At 43.1% G+C, this 20,343-nt stretch overlaps 1 protein-coding gene across 1 annotated transcript in view; it reads left to right on the top strand.

The window, feature by feature from the left end:
- Positions 1-18,424, top strand: part of lingo3b (leucine rich repeat and Ig domain containing 3b) — a 28,570-nt gene extending 10,146 nt beyond the window's left edge. The window contains exons 2-4 of the mRNA XM_019856830.1: positions 12,558-13,161; positions 13,764-14,507; positions 16,103-18,424. Of these exons, the coding sequence (XP_019712389.1) occupies positions 12,607-13,161; positions 13,764-14,507; positions 16,103-16,672 (1,869 nt within the window). The 5' untranslated portion in view covers positions 12,558-12,606 and the 3' untranslated portion in view covers positions 16,673-18,424. The remainder of the gene's footprint in view (positions 1-12,557; positions 13,162-13,763; positions 14,508-16,102) is intronic.
- The last annotated feature ends 1,919 nt before the right edge of the window (positions 18,425-20,343 follow it).

The following is a 20,343-nucleotide window of genomic DNA, read 5'->3' as shown; positions in this document are numbered from 1 at the left end:
TTTAATTACCCAAATGAGGAAGAGCTCAATAGAAAATTAGGAAATGGATATATTTAGGATGCTAGCAACAGTTAAGCTTTGCAATGAGTTTTAAATTCCCTGCCTGGAGTGGTTTCCATGCCTGGTAGGCCACTTGGTGTGCTTATAGTTGTGTAAAGGAGAAACAGCCCGAGCTGCAAACCCAAGCCCGAGGAAAGTGGAACTGGCCTCAAATGTCGATGCGAATAGCTTTAAATTGTGGACATGGATTAGCTAATTGCTTCTGTCACCGTGGCGTTCCACTTTATAGTCGTGATAACATCACCAGGCTGCTGTCAGTCACAAATGCAGCCCTTCCGCTGGCAGACCAATCGTTCATCACCTCGAGCTTTCATTACCCTCTCTCCCACTGGCTCGTCCTCCTTTTAATCTCTCCATCTTGCCGATTTTATGTATTTTTTTTCCCCATTTACCTTCTGGCTCCTCTAGCATCTTTTATTTGCTTAACTGTTTTCCTGACCTTTCAAGAAACTTCCTCCCTGGGGAGCCACTCACTGTCTTCTCATGCTCGTCAGTGATCTGTTTCTTTTCACAGTTCTGCGGTGTTTACAACACTGATATACTAATCCCTTGTTTAACTTTGGGTGTATGTGTGTGCATGTTTATGTGTTGGGTTTACATGTCCTCCTCTGGACACCAGAAGCAGTACGGTACACAAAAAAGACACACACGATGAGGAGTTTCACAATTGATTTAGTAATCTGAAATCAAAGTGATATTAGTCATTCACGGAGGACAAATAATATATGAGTACTATTACATTGTCTGTCTACGTGTGCTGCTTCAGCCTTTGTGTTCAACTACCATTTGCCGGAAGGGTTATAAAATGTATTTATGGTGTTTTACATTCTGTGTTAGCATTAAATTAGTGTAGATACTTAAGGTGGAGTTGTATGTTTATTCGAAATACACAACGTGTAATTCTCTTAGTTTTATGTTGAGTTTGACAGTAAACTCCAACTGGTGGCGACAAAAAGCAGCTTGAAGCATCTTTTTTTCCAAAAGATTGTTTACCATCTGCCAAACTGCTGCTTGTTGTGTTGTGAGTTCAGTTGAGTTTGCTCCCTGTCACTCATATTTTGAATTTTTGTTTTCAAGTCAAAGCATAAAACTGGCCAAATCGCTAGGCGAGTATCTCGAAACACCCGTAACTTGAGTCACACGATTGTCTGTCTACGTGTGCTGCTTCAGCCTTTGTGTGTGCTACCATTTGCCGGAAGGGTTATAAAATGTATTTACAGTGTTTTACATTCTGTGTTAGCATTAAATTAGTATAGATACTTAAGGTGGAGTTGTATGGTTATTCGAAATACACAACGTGTAATTCTCTTAGTTTTACGTTGAGTTTGACAGTAAACTCCAACTGGCGGCGAGAAAAAACAGCTTGAAGCATCTTTTTTTCCAAAAGATTGTTTACCATCTGCCAAACTGCTGCTTGTTGTGTTGTGAGTTCAGTTGAGTTTGCTCCCTGTCACTCATATTTTGAATTTTTTGTTTTCAAGTCAAAGCATAAAACTGGCCAAATCGCTAGGCTAGTATCTCGAAACACTCGTAAGTTGGGTCACACATATGTCAAGGCACCAAAGGAATGTCCACTTCTTAAATTAAAATGTGATTACTCTCCATGCTCAGCAGAGGGTTTCTCCTCCCCATTCCTCCATCCTGCATTAAACTCCCTTTTTTAAAAATGAACAGTATGACTGTACATGAAATTGCTCCCTTGTTCAACAATCGATTAACAATGTAATCTTGTCGAAAACATAATGTTCAAATGTTGTAAATAACAAAATCAGACCTAAAAAAATGTGGGAACTTTAATTACATTTGCATTAACACAACTAAAAAAATAGAAAAAAAATAGCACAGTGAACATAAATGGCCGTCATAGAGCCCAGCGCATCAAGTCAAAGCATAAAACTGGCCAAATCGCTAGGCTAGTATCTCGAAACACTCGTAAGTTGGGTCACACATATGTCAAGGCACCAAAGGAATGTCCACTTCTTAAATTAAAATGTGATTACTCTCCATGCTCAGCGGAGGGTTTCTCCTCCCCATTCCTCCATCCTGCATTAAACTCCCTTTTTTAAAAATGAACAGTATGACTGTACATGAAATTGCTCCCTTGTTCAACAATCGATTAACAATGTAATCTTGTCGAAAACATAATGTTCAAATGTTGTAAATAACAAAATCAGACCTAAAAAAATGTGGGAACTTTAATTATATTTGCATTAACACAGCTAAAAAAAGAGAAAAAAAAATAGCACAGTGAACATAAATGGCTGTCATAGAGCCCAGCGCGTTATAGAGCGCAAACTTATGAGCTGTCAGTGTTGCACAACTGCAATCTCCCACCAGCGTTAATACAGCACTGAGGCTTTTGTTTCGTCTGTACAAAAGGATCCAGCCCCCCTTCCATATCTCTCCTTGTCACCCCCCCATCATTGTCATCCTTCCATTTTCCTTTTTTTTTTTTTTTTAACCTCACCTCTGGTTGTCCGTCTTTCCTTTCTTGTCATCCTAGCCCCGGATGCTCATAAAAGAAGCGGTTGGTGACAGCCCCCATTGGTTGCGTGGGTAGAATCCGAGAACCGGCCAGCCAATCAGAAGCCGTCCTAACAGGGTCACGATTATCCATAAAGGAATGCAATTACCCTGCGTATGACATCCCTGCCATGCATGTGTATCTCATGCTCGCACCGCTACCTGCACATTTCCAGTCTACGGTCCAAAGCCCTTATCGCAGGTTATTCAAGCCCCCCGGTCTTTCATTTTTAGATGGCCTTCTTGCATTTGGGTCAAAGTCATGTGAACATTGTCGTCACAAATTCTTCCTTTGTGAATCGGGCACCATGTCGCTCTTCAAACACCATGAAAGCTTTCACACTTCATTCCGCCCCCTCCCGTCTCCCTCCTGCTCATCTTTTTTTTTTCCCCCCTAGGCTTTACTTGTCACAGGACGAGGGCTGAACAATTAATCAAGTTCAGATCGACATTGTATTATTATTAATATTTTAAGTGTCTTGTGCACTCAATGGAAGAAAAAAAAAGAAAGATCTCAGTTGGAGTCTTGCTGTAAGCTTCAGCGTTATCGAGCTACCGCAGGATTTGTAGGTGCCTCCCATGGCAGCGGAATGAGGGTCAGGCTTAATTTGCATCATTAAATTGCAGACTAGCTCTGACCTTTGTCCATCATTAGTGACTCATTCCCTCCCGTTTCATCCATCACACTCTCTCGTTTCCATCAGATGACAGGCAGATGTTTGCATCGTGTTTCCCGTGACACAAACACAATCATTTTATTCACTGTGGCATATCAAGGACACAATGGACGTCTTGCTTTCACGTATCCAATGAGAATATAGAATGAATTTCTTTTGTTCTGACTCTAAGAGGGGTGTAGAAATACAAGGTCAACATGGAGCAGTTTCCTTTCAGGTGAAGCATCTCCGAGGGGGTGGGGGGGATTACAGAGGCACCTTGGCTATCATGTGAACTGTGTCCGAACGTGATTTCACTTCCCAATCGCCAGCCTCTGGGATGGCCGCTCCGTTTTGTTATCAGGACCCTCATTAGCCTTCAGACAGGAAATGGCCTCCATTTATAACCTGTCTCAACCTTTGTAATCATAACCAAGATGGCAGAGGTTTGTTCTTTTTTTTTTTTTTGTAACTGCAATGCACCTCATCTATCATCTTACTCCACAACTGACTTTAAAAAAAAAAGAGTCCAAACATCTCGTTTTTTTTTTCTTTTTTCATTCAGCGAGCGGACGTGATCAAGGTGAAAATATGAAACAGGAAGTTGCAGGAGTTGAAGACTTCAATTGTAGGTTCTGAATCACCGCACAACAAAGTAATTCCCAATCCGATTTCACCCTTTGGAAATGTTGTTGCATTCATGATTATTCAGCTTTTACTCCTCCTACATACTCTAAACACATTTAAATGTCTTAGAAAATACAGAAAAAAAACATGCATAGAAAATACTGTAATGAAAGTAGTGTCTGTGTATGGTGGTGTGCCATTAAGAGGCGGGACCTGGTTGGGTGATGTGATGATATCGACACAGCAGTATACTGTGGAAACCTATAGAACGATCACTTGAAAAAAAAAAATGCAAAATAGCTGAGATGCGAACGATGAACAACGTTAGGGCTTTTTGTTAACAAGCTTCCCCCCAGAGTTGTTTAAGGGAACCTGTCATTATTTTTTTCCCACGGCGACCAAGATTTTCTGACACATGAGCTACATAATTAACGAGCCATCTCAATCCACACCAGTAATAAGGCCATTGATATCCCGGAGGGTGAGACTAATTCAATGCACGTCATATTGGATGTCACTCAAAATGATTGCTGTCTGCTTGAGTTAACTTTTTTTTTTTTTTTTTAATCCCATCTCTGATGGGTCACTTTTGATTAAATATCGGATTTATAAATAAAGTTCATCTGCCTTCTTTTATTACCTCTTTAGTCCCGTCAATAGTCCGACAATGGCTTTACTCATCTTCTAATGTCATCCCAAGATCAACAATTACTGTACTGCACTCAATCGTTTTCCCGCAATACGTCTGTCCTGTTTCGGTGTGAGTGCGGGCACAAATTGGCTTCTATTGAGAATTTAGCTGTTTTAATGACTTGTAAGTCTTTTCTCGTTGTCAAATTTCCAGCTAATTGTTAACTGTTTTCTGTGATTGGCTTTGGACTCTTCCGGGGCTTGTCGGTCCATTTACAAGCTCATGCGAGGTGCGTGTGACATCAGTAAATATATGCGCGGCGTTAAAACGGAGCTAAATTTAGCGATAATGTGTGGGTGACTTTTGTAAACTAATCCACTCCCCTTTTTAGCTGGTGGTATGCCACTAATGTCTGCCGACTAAGCCAAAGAGATCGTTGCCCCAGAGCTTTATAAACGGTGTGACCTTTGAACCTTCAGGGTCACATGACTTCATTAGGACCTGGATGGTGAAAGTGTGATGTCACATGGTACAAATAGTGTGCCTGGATTACGGTTGAGATTTGCAGTCTGAGAGGGGTGGATGGAAAACCCAAAGGCCTAACACCTGAGAAGACGACATGCGTATTGTTCCATGCATGGCTTCCTATCTCGTAAGCTACTTTCACTGACCATGAACACACGTGGAGTGCTCTCACTTTTTTTCACTCATATTAAAGGCGGGGTTAAGTTCGATGTTCCCCCTCTTCTCTAAACATGGGACTTGGATTATTATTGCGCACGTAATAGATGGATGGATGGAATACAAATTAAGATGAAAAATCCATCTGTTTTTAATCCATCTTCGGGCTCAGCCATTTTACCTTGTGCTGTCTCGCAGGCTGTCAACTGAAAATGACATCATAGTGCTCAAGGGCTCAGTTAATGACCGTCCATCACTGATCACCTGTTTTCTGGATTTTGCTCATGATGTTTGCAAGCCAAACTTGGTCCAGGATTCTGGCAAGGGCCCATTCTGTCTTCTTCTCCGGTGGAGAAGTACGGTTTTGGGCCCACTGGGAAGTGAAGTCTGTCATCTAGTGATGAAAATGGTTATTACAACTTAAAGCTGCTCAGCCACAAGAAGCAAATCAATTGAGGGCAGTTGCCCATCCTTGGTATATACAGTCTATAGTCCATACTGTAAGAATGCATCTGTATAATCCGAAGCAAACTCGAGATACATCCATTTTAAAACAGAGTCAAAGTAGAAAATCATTAGCTGCTTGGGTAACAATTTTTGAATATTTAAATTCCTCCACACTGCGCTTGTGCATCTTGCCCTAGTTTCACTCATGGAGTCTGTATATATTGTTGTCTACCAAGCTCGGAGGTTAAAATAATTTGTTGGCTTTGTCACTATGTTACATTGAGACTTGCATTCATAGCGCTGCGTTCGCGCCTCATTTACCTAATCTAAGGTCCATTGTTTCCTCCTCATACAAAAACGCAAAGCATCTTGGCAGTGCAAGCGTGTTATTCCCATCTCTGTCAGTTGACTTTGTGTTATGGGGTCGTTACAGCTGAATTGTCGGCGCAAAGCAACAGATGGGAAGTTACGTTCAAATTGGCTGCTCCACTTTTGAAGAGAACAAACAACACTTTCAATAATGCACTCGGTCCTGCCGTGTTTTGTTTTTCCCTTTAACCCACCCATTCCCGCTGCGTGGGACTGATTGATGCGCTGGAATCTTCTCAGATGTCAAAAAATGAGAACGTGTAGAACTACATGTTGCATTTTGGATGCGCATGGCGCTGAAATGATTCCGGGGGGGGACATGTTTTCAAAGCAGAATTTCTTTTTGAATTATTTTTTAAAACAATCGGCAGTTACTAGCAATAACATGATGACATGCAAAAAAGGATGCTGATCTTTGTTTTGAGTAGTGGGTGGTTCCAGTTCTACTGGGAGACTGCACAAACAAACACGCACCAAATCGCCCCCACACACACACACACACACACACACACACACACACACACACACACACACACACACACACACACACACTGTATGCACGTGTGCGCCAGTAAACAAACAGCAAAAAAGAGCATTGTTGTCATGGTGTCATATGTCTTGTTAACTGGTATTTGAAAACAACGGTGGAGCAACACATGTACACAGACAATATAACAATACTCATGGGCATATATTTTTTATCCTCTGCAAAGAATGACTCCTGCAGCTTACTGCAGAGGCGGAACTGTCTCTGGATGTTTGCGGCTGCATTATCCTGCCCACGGGTGGCCAAAGCACACTCACCTGAGGGAACATCACACATTATCACCTCATTCCTGTAAAAAACACATTCCAAATATTTTGGGGGATTTTTTTTTTTTTTGGTGAGACTTGACAAGATTAGAGGCATTTTAATTCATTTTAAATGATGATGATTTTTGATACGGTTGTTTTGAGTTTCCAGAGTGGTCGTGGAATTAATTAGGCACCACTGTATATTTATTTTTTTTGTCTATTTGGTGTGGTATTTGTCAGATTTGTTTAGTCTTGTGGGGTTTCATCCCAGCCTGGTTTGACTCTGTTTGTTGTGCTCATCTCTGTTCCTATGTGACTTGCAAGCCACGTGTCTTGCAAGTCGGCCGTGATGCCTGTGAGACGAGTGAAGCTGTGCGTCTTACTGCTGATGAGCTGTGGATGCCTTTCACCATAGATGAGCAACGGATTTCAGCCATCACCAGGTTGGAGGTGGTGATTGGACGGTGGGGTGGGACGGACAGGCAGCGCAGCAAGATTTTTCTGCATGAGTCGCAAGCTGTCTTGATCATGAGACATCAACCTCTATGTGTAAGTGTGTGCATGCAGCCATCAAGCAGAGGGTTGATGCATCCCCGGAGCATGCAGCTGTGTGTTGTTAGTCTCAAACATTGCGCACAAATAATCCAAAGACACGAGTGAAACATTGCGTATGGGGACGTAACAATGTCCCCCCTCCCCCTGCACCCACTTCAATAGGGCAATTGGTTGTGCTTTCCTTGCCTGCTGTATACGGCAGCGTTCCCCAACCACTGAAGTCTCCAATTCCACATAACTGTTGTTATTTTGTCTCTTTTTTTTTTCACGACAAATATTGCATCAGAAGGCCATATTGTTTTCTGACTTTTTGCTAAATGGTTCAGTAAATGCCATATTTTTATGAGGTCTCTTAAATGAAAGTAGAAAGTCAACACTTCAATCACATCTTGGCAATTTAATTTAAAATGCAGCGTGGTGCCCTTTAAAGGTAAAATCTTAAAGCTCTGTCAATGCCCAAATACTTCGCGTGTATTTTTGTTGTGCTTGCATTCATGACACACGCAGGACCTGCTCTAAATAGCAGCTGTTGTTGTTGTTACAAAATGGCCTCTGTAACATCAGGTAGCACTTTTTATTGATTGTCTCACTGGCAGGGATCTTTAACAGCCTTGTTGGCTGTAAAGAGATGTTATGAGCGACTGTAGCCGTGCGCGGCTGCTGTTTGCAGACGCCCATTTTTTGCACCCTCAGACCAGCGAGCGAGAGGAATTCCATTTCGTTTTCTCCGTGGTAAACTGTGACTTTGTAAGGTCTTGTAAAGTCCTTGCGGAAACACGCTGTTTGGTCATACCAAAAAGGACGGCGTTGTAATATTTTTCAAGCTACTTTTGTGTAAAGGGAATCTTTGTGAAAGCAAAAAAAAAAAAAAAAAAGATCACCGCAACTGTCAATTCCCATGTCCACCATGACCTAATATGAGACGACCATACACTGTTTAAAGTGGAGTAAAATACGATACACTATATTGCATCATCTGGACTCTTCCAGTCGCATTATCAACATACCAAATAAAATGAGTGACCTGCATCAAAGTAGAGTGACACAGATCCAATATGAGACGGAGTCACGTTTTTATGGTTGTAATTGTCTTTTGGGTTTGTCACTCTGATCAACGAAAGGTCAAACTTGGCCGTGTGTCAGTCTCGATCAGTTCACACTCGCTGGCTGTGTGACTCACAGTTCCTAGAGGAGGACGAAGGAGCTCCAAGGTTGCGTGACTCCTAGCATCAGCATCATCAAGATGATCAACATCGGCCCTTGTTGCAAACGGCTCCGAAGTCTGTTGTGGGCGATACAGTGGAACTGCTGTCAAGTTTTATACAGTGATTTTTGATTTATTAAAAAAATATTCAGATTAAAAAATTGACAAAATACCCCCCCCCCCCGCCCCCCGAGTAGGACAAAACTCCCATTTTACTTGATACAAGTTTTCAACTTGTATCAAGACATTACTGTATAGTTTTTATACATGGGTTGACTTATTTTTACACTTGTGTGACAAGATGTTACTTAAAATGTTGTCAGTCGATCTGCCCCTGTTTCGGCCGTACCGTGGATCGTCTTTGACGTCAGGGCTTCCGCTGTATTTACTGAAATGAAATAAGATCGCAAAATGAGCATTTTGCATCAGTCACGACGTGCAATAAAAAAAAAATGTATATAAAGTTGTAGGTTTGGGCTGTATGTATTACATCAACTGACTTTTAAGACCTGTGACACTAGGATGTCAAGGATTCCAGGTATGAAATTGAAAGAGGAAGTCAAAAAAATGTTTCTTTCTTCATGATGACCGTCACGGCTCACCTGTTTTCCAGTTTTGGTCACATGATATTTTTGCAGGCTGATCCCTGAGGCACTGTGATGTCTTTTTCAGTCAATGGCAAGTTGGATCAAACCGATGGCTTTTGCATCTTCATTCATACTCCACACATGTTCATATCGATCGCAATAACTCGTTTAGACTAGTGGGTGGCGCATCGGGCATATTCTGAAGACAATTTTTGACTTGACATTAAATGCGTTTGTGTGAGGGGTACAGACAAAGCTGAAGCAGAGGATCTCTCTGATGTGTGAGCCAAAGGTAAAGCCTAACAGTGAACATCGATGACCTATTTATGCTCTCTCTCTCTCTCTCTCTCTCTCTCTCTCTCTCTCTCTCTCTCTCTCTCTCTCTCTCTCTCTCACACACACAAACACGCGCACGTACACACGCATACAAAATGCAGCAGGCAGACAGCAGTCCTATATTTTCTCCTCTAGCATTTTGAATAACTATTCTGGCTGCTGCCATTCCATTTGTTCCTCTTCACCGGCTGATTTAGAGTTGAGCAAAAATACTGTCATCCCAAAATCCGCTCCTACGCAATGAATAAATTAATTCGTTTTATTCCCATTATTCCTCATTTTGTGCTCACTGGATAGTAGTCTGGCCCCCTTAGCACAATCTGCTTCATTTACTTTCTGGGATTTGTCTATGCTAATTCACTGATGTCTGGTCCATTAATTAACAGTCAGCAGCGGTGGGAAGTAACGGCGTATGAATAATGCGTTCTTGTTCTCAAATAGAATTTTTCTGATAGCTGTATTTTACTTGTGTCGGCCTATTTATTTTTCTGACATTTTTTTTTTTTAACTTTTGCTCCCTACATTTGAAAACAGATGAGTGCACCTCTGCGGGTCAGTGTGTGTGATGAAACGTGTGCGTTCCGGACCCTTGTCTGCCATTGAGTCGAGCTGTAAGGACCTTGTCTTTCCCAATGTCGGCTCACTGATTCATGCTGTGACTCTGCCACTTAGTGATAGGATAATGCTTAGGGGCATTTGGAGACCACATCGCGTAGCTTTAAAGTCTGGAACATGTACACACACACAAAAAAAAAAAACTGTACTGTATACACAACCCTTTACAAACGTAAAGAAAAGGCAATATGGTGCACGATTGGTATGCACGTGGTCCTCACACTGCAGAGGTGCAGGGTTCGATTCCAGCTCCGGCCTTCCTGTGTGTGGAGTTTTTATGTTCCCCCCGTGCCAGCGTGGGTTTTAATGCGGGTATTCCGGTTTCCTCCCACATTCCAAAAACATGCGTGGCAGATTAATGGAGCCCCCTAAATTGTCCCGATGTGTGATTGTGTGCGTGAAAGGTTGTTCGGGGTGTCACTGTAAATGATAATTGGCAAAGGAACGATGCAGGTAGTGCAGGCCCATTGACTATTGGATTCATCACCGCATAAATGCATGTTTGTTTATGAGCCGTCTGTGTTCCCCTCGCGGGCTCCGTTCCAAACAGAAGCAGCGGTTTGCTGTTGTGTCGTTGCGGTCATATTGAGCTGTTGCTTCTTGACAGCTTGAAGCTGAGTCGTCGCTGAGAACTGGGTCAGTTTGAGCAGCAGTCTCCAAAGCCACCCTTTGTTTTGTCTCCGAGCGAAAAATGGAAAAACTGTGCCAGTTTTGGGCCCGATCTTCAAGATTTGTGTGTTTTGGTTTATTTCTTTTTTTATTTTTCAACCCCTTTGTAGAACTGAGGAACAGTTCTGTCCTCAGGCTTGTACTAACTCTGGGGGATTTATTGCATGTGTGATAGCTTTTCATTATTCCAATATTTGAACCATTGTGCACAAGAACATGACAATTTTTGTTTTTTGTTTTTGCCATTCATGTACAATCGAACTGCAGTCACTTGAAAGTACACCATGAAAAGGCTAAACAGGGTTGGCTGGAAACAGACATATTCCCCCTTTGCAAGTAAAGTATTTCATTATATCACAGAGTTCCGTATATCTGTATATATAATTATAACCTTACCCACCTTGCAAAAAAAGAAAGAAATGTCAGTATGGTGCCCGTATTGTCTGTTCTCGCGTGATATGATTGAGTAAATAACACAAAATTATTCGAATATTGCCGTTTGTCTGTGCTGGCAGAGAAGCCTTTGTTATTAAATTCTGGGTGCATATTATTTCTGTGACTTGCACTCAAGCATTCTCGCATGAAATCACTCTCAGACGTTATGCCTGGCCTGGCAGATGCATTATTTGAGTTAGCAGGCTAGAGGCTCGGCTTTTTTGTTTTTCCCCAATGTGTTTCCGAACGTGACACTCTTCAATTACTGCATTAGCATCCTTGCAAATAACAACCAAACCTCCCTTTTGGTTTCTAAGTGTGTCTCGAACATTCTCATACTTGTGTTTCTCAGTAGTGGCACCATTAAGTGCTATAAAGTGTTTGTTTTTTTTTTTCTTTTATGAATGGTCAAAGTTGAAATTCAGCGTTCTGTTTCATAATGAACACCAATAACATTTATACCATCTATATAGCGTACATACTGAATACCCCTAAGTGATGGTGGTGAATTTCTCTTCATCTTAAAAAAAAAAAAAAGTCACCCTTTTTGAGAGTTTCAAATTCCGAGGTGCCTTTTTCTTTTATCGAAGTTGAGCGACGCCGAGTCGTTCGAGATCTTATGGCCAGTGATGGCTGTGTCCATGTCGAAAAGAGTGTGTGGGAGGGATGACAGCTTGCTGGAAGGAACGTTCAAGCTCAAGTGATTCATCTCTTCTCTGCGCAAGGAGGAATAAAATGACTTCCAATTCGTGGCCGGTAAAAGGCCTCATCCTACGCACACATGCCTCATCGCACACCTGACCGATAGTCAAATATGACTTGAGTCACTGACTCCAAGTACTTCTCCTCACAGCTCAAACAGAGCGCATTTCTTTTCTGGCATCACGCGAATGCCTTTGTGGATGCACGGTGATGATAAATTCATTGTGTTTGTCAAAATGGAACAGGCAGTCTCCGTGCAACAAGGAGAGCGGAGGAGATGTATGCGTACATGCATAAATAATGTGGCTGCGAGAAGCTCCCAGTGTGCCACTTCCCCCATCAAAAGCCATAGATGAATTAGTGAAATGACAAATTATCTTAAATATCTTAAATGGATCCACGTCGCCGATGGGAGCTTGTCGGTAGTATTTTAAAGCCGTGTCATGATATGCAGCAAATCTCCTCGGCTTTCAGTATGATATTACTTAAGCCACAGGAAGCATGGATAATTTACTGCGGAGTGGGTGTAATTTTTATGAGACTTCAAGATAGCAAGGCGATCGGCTTCCTCTTTCTTTTTCAAAACCCTTCTCTCAAGAGTATCTTTACTCACTCTTCACGTATTTAACACCCTCTTCCTTGTCTTCCCTCTCGTTGTCGCACAGGTGCAAGTGACCCTGCCTGCAATAGGCGAGGAGTCCCAGAACCAGGGCCATGATTGGCTCACCTGGCCCTGGTGGGCGTGCCTTAGTGCCACGGCCGAAGATGCGGCGGGCGGTCCTGGCTGCTTCTCTGGTCGCCGTCTTAACTTTGACATTGCCGGGAAGTAGCCAGGCCTGTCCGCCGCGTTGCGAGTGCTCGGCTCAGCTGAGGTCGGTGTCGTGTCAGCGGCGGCGGCTCACCAACATCCCCGAAGGCATCCCCACCGAGACACAACTCCTGGATCTCAGCAGGAACCGACTCCGATGGGTGCAAGCCGGCGATCTGGCACCGTATCCCCGGCTGGAGGAAGTGGATCTCAGCGAGAACCTCATCGCCACATTAGAACCGAACTCCTTCGCAAGTCTGCCCAATCTTAAAGTGTTGAAGTTGAGGAGCAACCAACTGAAATTAGTGCCCATGGGGGCCTTTGCCAAACTGGGCAATCTGACCAGCCTGGACCTGAGTGACAACAAGATTGTGATTCTATTGGACTACACCTTCCAAGATCTGAAGAGTCTGAAACACTTGGAAGTGGGAGACAATGACCTGGTGTATATTTCCCACAAGGTAGTCGTTGTGATTTGAATGATTGCATGAAACAAACCATTTGCAATTCCCTCAATAAGCAATGTGTGAATGTGTGGGACATTGTTGACGATGAAAAATAGAAAGATTCAATTCAGTGTCATATATTGCGGAATACGCCCTGTGATTGGCTAGCAACCAGTTCAGGTTGTCCGAAGACAGCAGGATGGATATCGCAGGATACCACAGCAGTTCCCAAATAGCCCAAACACCTGACCTCAAGCCTTGCGCTTGGCAGAGCGATCTGATTGGATGGATGGAAAGTATTTCAGGCAGGGCCATGGCATCATTGCTACATCGCAGATTTTCTGGCAAAGCCTGGTACATACATCGAGAAGTCCGAACTTGGTGTGACCAAAGCAATGAAAAGCCCAATTGTCAGATGTCTCAAAGGATTATCATAGTGGGGTGTCCTAAGAGCGATTTTTCATTTTTTTTTTTTTCTCCTCAGTATGTGCAGTAAATGATTGGTGCTGGCAATTTTAGACGTTCAATTAACATGACATCTTTTTTCTTTTTTTTTTTTTGCATGATAGTGTCTTAAAGCAACACTTACATTGACCACGTAACCCTCTGTTTCTCAGGCATTCTCAGGGCTACTGGGACTGGAAGATCTCACCATAGCTCGCTGCAACCTGACGTCCATCTCAGGGCAGACCTTGTCCTACCTGCGCAGCCTGGTCACCCTGCGCCTCCATCGCCTCAGCATCACAGCTCTCGAGGACCAGAACTTCCGAAAGCTCTCAAATTTGAGAGGTCTGGACATCAATCACTGGCCATACCTGGAGTACATCTCACCTCTTAGTTTCCACGGTCTCGATCTCCACTGGCTCACCATTACCAACACCAACATCACCTCTGTCCCGTCTGGTTCCTTCAAAAACATGGTGCATCTCACCCACCTCAACCTTTCCTACAACCCCATCGCAGCACTGGAACCGTGGGCCTTCAGAGACTTGCTGAGGTTGAAGGAGCTCATCATGGTCAGCACAGGGTTGATGACAGTGGAGCCCCACGCCCTCGGAGGTCTCCGTCAGCTTCGGGTCCTCAACTTCTCATCCAATGACCTGCAGACTTTGGAAGAGGGTTCCTTCCACTCTGTTAACAGTCTGGAGACGCTCAGAGTGGACGGGAACCCTCTCATGTGTGACTGCCGTCTGTTGTGGATCCTGCAAAGGCGCAAGACCCTCAACTTTGACGGCAGAGTGCCGGTGTGTGCAGGGCCTGTGGAGGTGCAAGGCGTCAGCCTGAGTAGCTTCACTGATTCTGCACTCTTTGATCATTTTACATGCCAGAAACCTAAAATACGCAACCGCAAGCTCCAGCAGGTAACCGAGTATTATAATACCTGGTATGCACAATTTCTCAGCTTGACTAGTTTAGTTGAATTTTTAGCCACGCTCTTGTATACTGACAAAACATTGTAGGGGGCAGCGCGTTGAGCTAGTGGTTAGCACATCTGCCTCACAGTTGTGAGGATCAGGGTTCCAGCCTCGGCAATGCTTCCCGTGTGGGCTTTGCATGTTCTCCCTGTGCTTAAAAGGATTTTTCTCTCTGGGTGGTCTGGCTTCATTCCACATTCCAAAAACATGCATGTTTGGTCCATTCAAGACTCAAAATTGCCTTGTAAAAGGTTTGTTTATATGAGCCTTGAGATTGTCCGGCAACCAGTCTATGGTGGACACATCGCCTCTTGCGAACATTGACAAGCCACGAGTAACTGACGCAACCCTGGAAAATGGTATACAATCAGGGGTGCACAATCGTGGCGTGCCGGTGCGCATGAGCACTGGAAATTGAATATTTTTCTTGCACTCCAGTTCAGGTCTGTCATTGTGCTTTTGCACATTACAAATAAGTCAGGCCGGCCTTTTTTTTAAAGTCACTTTAACTGCCACAACCACACAAAAGGCCTAACTTCAAAATAAAAGCTGAGTAAGGCATTGTTATCTATGTACAGTATTAGCTGTTTGGCTTTTATTTTGAAGTTAATCCTTGTTGCGCATTGCATAGTAGTCTGTAATCAACCATTGTGGCGGGTGGCTTTATTAAGCTGGCTCCCCACTAGCGCTACATTCTTCGTGAGACTGTGGCCACTGTGTGCATGAGAGCCGCCGGCAAGTCGTTAATATCCATGTCGCTCCGCTGCAGCTTTGACCATCCGTCAAAAGCGGTCCGTAGTGCAAAACAAACTGGACTGTGGACGGCTGCCTTAGAGAATATTTGCTCAGTAAGCTACCGTCCCATACTGCAAGTCAAATGTGGGCAATTAATTTATCGAACCGGCCGTGCAACTCAATTGTGTTGAACATGGCTTTAATGTCTTTATCGTGAAACAGCAAATTAGAGAGTTTTATTTAGCTGCCATTATGTGGCTCTGCTTGAATCAAGAAATTAAAATGGAAAACTGGAAAGAAAAACAGAAAATTGTTGATTCAGTTATATTCAAATGGCAAATCTACCTTGCCCAGATCTGCCGGAATCATCCATGAGGTCAGTTGGTTGGGAAAATATGTAGCAAACAAACAGCAACCAGCCTCTGGTGCTCATTTGAGAATCATGCCATCGTTTTTATGTGCGCCCCTGTTCATAAAGATCTTTAGATGCCACAAAATGGTGGTACAGTAAAGCACTACTTTTCAATTAGACAGGGCTATGGCCTTTCTAAATAAAGCTCCTCCCCCCCACGTCAGCATAGTTCTTTGACACTTAGATGCCACAAGAGGGTGATAAAGTATATTTTTTATGAGACAAGGCGTTGGCTGAATATGTGAGTTTTTCAGCGAATAGCGTAAAATAGGTCCCCCCCCAAAAAACTGTCGAGATTTCTCTGACACATCAGTTGTTCGTTTCATACATTTTGCTACATCAACTGATTAGCATTTACTAGTCAGTTTGCTGCTTCCCCGCATCTTTTTTCCAGGTGACTGTTCGAGAGGGCCAGCCCGTGAATTTCCTCTGCCGTGCTGAAGGAGAACCGGCGCCTGCTATCATCTGGATATCCCCACAGCGTCGACGGATCACGGCTAAAAGCTCGGGCCGCATCACCGTTCTCCCAAGCGGCACCTTGGAGATCCGCTACGCCCAGCTCACTGACAGCGGAACATATATCTGCATCGCCAGTAACGCCGGGGGCAATGACACCTACTTTGCTACTCTGACAGTACGCAGTCAGCCACTGGATGCTGCCTCAGCTTTTTTTCTCAATCGTTCGCTGTACAGCGGCGAGTTCTTCAATGAAACAAACCTGAATAGCACTCGGGTGTTCCTCAAATTTACCTTGGACTTGACAACCATCTTGGTCTCCACAGCAATGGGTTGCATCACCTTTCTGGGGGTGGTCCTCTTCTGTTTCCTACTCTTGTTTGTCTGGAGCCGAGGACGTGGCCAACGCAAGAACAACTTCACAGTGGAGTACTCGTTCCGCAAATCTGAGCCGGTCACGGGGAGCTCTTCAGGAGGGACCAGGAAGTTTAACATGAAAATGATATGAAACAACGCAGCCAGGGGTCCCTCGGGGGAGGCATGAGCACGTCTCAAAAACGTGTTTGACACACGCAAACACACACAGCCATTGAATCGCAAAAAAAAAAAAAAAGTTTGAGTAATGTTAAAACAGGAGCCAGGACCCAATTTAGGATTGGGTCTGTAAAAAATTCAAATCGTGCCGTAAGAAAATACAACAGTGATGGAAATGAAAGAGCTGGGCATCTTTCGTGCTTTTATATCAATTACAGGAATTGTAAAAATTGGCTGAACTATAAGGACAAGAGTGGTCTCGTTTCTGGTTTCATTAATGGGGGAATTAAAAAACAAAAACATTTTCATGTTTATTTCAATTTCCCATAGCTGCTCTTTTGCAGTTTGATAAATTAAAAGACTTGCATTCATAGATTTTTTTTGTTGTTGTTTTTGTTTTGCTCTTCAGTAAAGGACGCCATGTTTAGAAGCATGCATTGCAGATTGAGTCAGACTGTATGTTGTCAACCCTGACTTCTGCAGGGGTTAAATCCTTCATTAATGTTACCATTTGTCATTTGACCAATTGTACGTAGACCATATGAATCGATACAAACAACTTAACAAAGAATCTTTGGATTGACAAAACAAAAAGAGGATTGGGGTTCTATTGCGATCTATTGCGACATTAGCTGTGTGAGTTTGGGACGAGCACGCTGGCCAGGGGTTGTCATCGTGCTCTGTGAACCATGTGGTTTGATTCAAAGTCAAGCCCTCTGCAGACAGAACACCATGGCAACCAATACAACCAATGCAGGAGAGAGTACGGGCTACTGGGTTGTTTGCCACAAGTGAGTTTGTGGGTCAACGAAAAAGGATGAAGAGCATTAAAAGCCAAATGCGTGACCTGCAATCGACAGGCGAGAGGTGCTCTTTTGTCCCCCAGCCTTTGTCCCAGCTCTCTGCTGCGTTGGTGGACATCTGACCTTCCAAGCGCTGCCAGGGGGGGAACAGCCTGGATGGTTGGCACCTACTCAGAGGCAGACAGAGGACACGCAGCAGTCGACACACTGACACATGCGCAATCATTCGCACACAAGGAATGACGACACCTTGCAGTACATGGACAGATTTTTTTTTTTTTCCTCAGGAAAAGCCAAATTATTATCGTGGGTATCTGCTAGAATATTCCAGCAATAGTCTTTGTTGAGTCATGATGATGAAATTCATTGCCCCGAGGTAAAGCCGATGTAGATTTATGCATGATGAAACGAAGCCAGAGCAATTGTGGTTGCTTTGATGGAGTATTTTAAAGCCCGTGTCGCAAACAGACTTTAATTAGTGCAACGATTAACTATCTCCTAGCGCCATTCATTAAATCCAACCATAATCGCATACAGCGGATGGAAAAAGTCACGGTTCAAATGCCATGTTTGTGTGATATAAATAAGGAGACCAAGGAAAATTAGTTTTTCCACCTTAAATATGACGTATGACATGTACATTTCAATAGAAAAAAAAAAGGTCTGATTTTAGTGAGGGCAAGCCGGATGAAAAGGAATCAGGGAACTGCAAGAATTTCTCGCAGGTACTGGCTGTTTAGTGCAAGTGAAAACAACCTGGTCACTTTATTTTTATTTCTGTTACTTGTTACTGTAATACTAGTGTGGCTTGTACTACCGGAGAGAAATTCCTTGTGCGTTTTTACATACTTGGCCAGTGCAGGCGGTTACCATTCAGTCATCTTCATTCATGCTTCTGTTAGAAAGCAAAAAAAAAAAAAAAATGTCAGGAAAAGCAAACAAGAGCATCAGAATTTCTTTGGAGTCACCTCAAATGGTGGCAGGTGTGTCCTGACTCTCATTTAACGTGACTTTGAATGTGTTTGGATCAATATGAATGCAGTCACATCATTTGTTATATGGAGGGGGGTGCACACTTGTGCAACCACATTATCTCAGGCTTTTCAATTGAGTACATATTATAGGTCGTATAAATGGTTGGAAAAGTTTTGAAATGATTGCTCTTGGTCTACCGATATATATTTTTGTAATAGCACATAAAACTGGCATTTGAATGGGGGTGTGTGGACTTTTTATATCCACTGTAATAAGTACACAGCCACACCACAAAACTCTGTCTGCTCTTTCTCTGTCTCTGTGATGGCCCGTGTGCAAATGTCTCTGCCTCTCCTAGCCCAGTGCATCCCCCCTACTTACCCCCACCTTCCCCCATACACCCCACTGGGTCCTCCTTTTGGGAGGGGTCCCTGGCTGGAGACCGTGGATACAAATGTAAATGAAGTTGTGTTAACCCTACCCACAACATCTGCATTGTGCAGTGGAAAGTCGTACTGTGGTTTTGAGAGTAGCTTTTCATGGAGCTGCTGTGTTGTTTCTTTCTGTTGTTCGTCCTCCAGTTTTGATTTGCTCGTCTTTCGTCATCTGTGACACATTCACTGTGAACCCTTTTCGATCTCCCGCTTCTCCGTGTGGGCCTGTTCTGTTCTCAACACATACCTAAGATCCCTTGACAGCAAGTTGGGGTTTTGGTGGGTTGAGATTGGCTGGAAAAATGTTATAATCCATCCATTTTCATTTCTGCTTATCCTGCTGAGGCAATGGAACCCAATACTGGTCACCAGTCAATCACACACTAATTAAGATATATTGTGCAATGTTCAAGTAACATTGAAATGATTTTAGTATTTATTTATTTTTTTTATGTAGAAGATGCCACACAAGAGAAAACTACATCCCTCCTTCAGTAAGCTGTTTAGTATCGACATGTTACGTTAAAAGGGAAGTTTCCAGTGTTAGCAAGATTTCAATGTAGTTTCACGGCTCAAATCAACCGCAACAGTCTCCGACCAAAGCGCCGCCGTCCCTTACTAAATACTCATTTTTATTAAATGTTCATAGTTGTGAAATACTCACAGAGAATATCTGCCCATCTCCAACAAAATAGCACGGCTAGCAATAACAAGCGAGCATTAGCACTGTAACCAAGCGAACGTTAGCTACGGTATTGATAATGGAGTCTTTCTTTCTATGACACTGAATGTCATCAGTTGACGTCTATTTTTTTGAAATGCACAATCACTCTTCAGTCAAAAAGAGGCGATAAACCTGCCTGTCAAATAAATAGCAATGTTGTTTCTAAATCCTCTCAGCTACCTGAAGTCCCTTTTAGTCTGCTTCGTGTTTGCTCGGCTTTGGAGCATTTTTGGCAAATGAGGCATTTTTAATTTTAAAAATCATGAATCAATTCAGTTTCTAATGCTCATCGAAACACAATAATATAAACATATCTTACTCTTGGCTATTTAGAAGTTTCCATACACCAACCATCAAGTTTATGGCCAAGTTAATACGTAACATAAACGCCTTAACATTAATGAATGAGAAACAGATGAACTTTCTGTAGTCCTATTACCTTCCCGGTGTTAAGAACAGAACTGCCCCATCATGGTTATTTCCTCTCGCTTATCAAGCCACTTGTGTTTCCATTCGTCCGTATTCCTCAGTGAGAATTAGGCTTAGAAGACACCAGGAATGTCCCGTAGTTTTCTGCGATGGTGTTATTATTGTGTGCACACGAGTCATAATATAAGAGTAGGTAAGGGTGTGTTTTATCGTTATCGTCCTTCTCTGTTTTTCTCCTCTTTGCCATCTTCCTCCCTCCGGGCATTTTGGCACCCTCCTC

Source organism: Hippocampus comes, unplaced genomic scaffold (assembly GCF_001891065.2).
Source record: "Hippocampus comes isolate QL1 unplaced genomic scaffold, H_comes_QL1_v1.1 scaffold105, whole genome shotgun sequence".
Taxonomy (NCBI): domain Eukaryota; kingdom Metazoa; phylum Chordata; class Actinopteri; order Syngnathiformes; family Syngnathidae; genus Hippocampus; species Hippocampus comes.
This window is presented reverse-complemented; position numbering and strand designations above follow the sequence as displayed.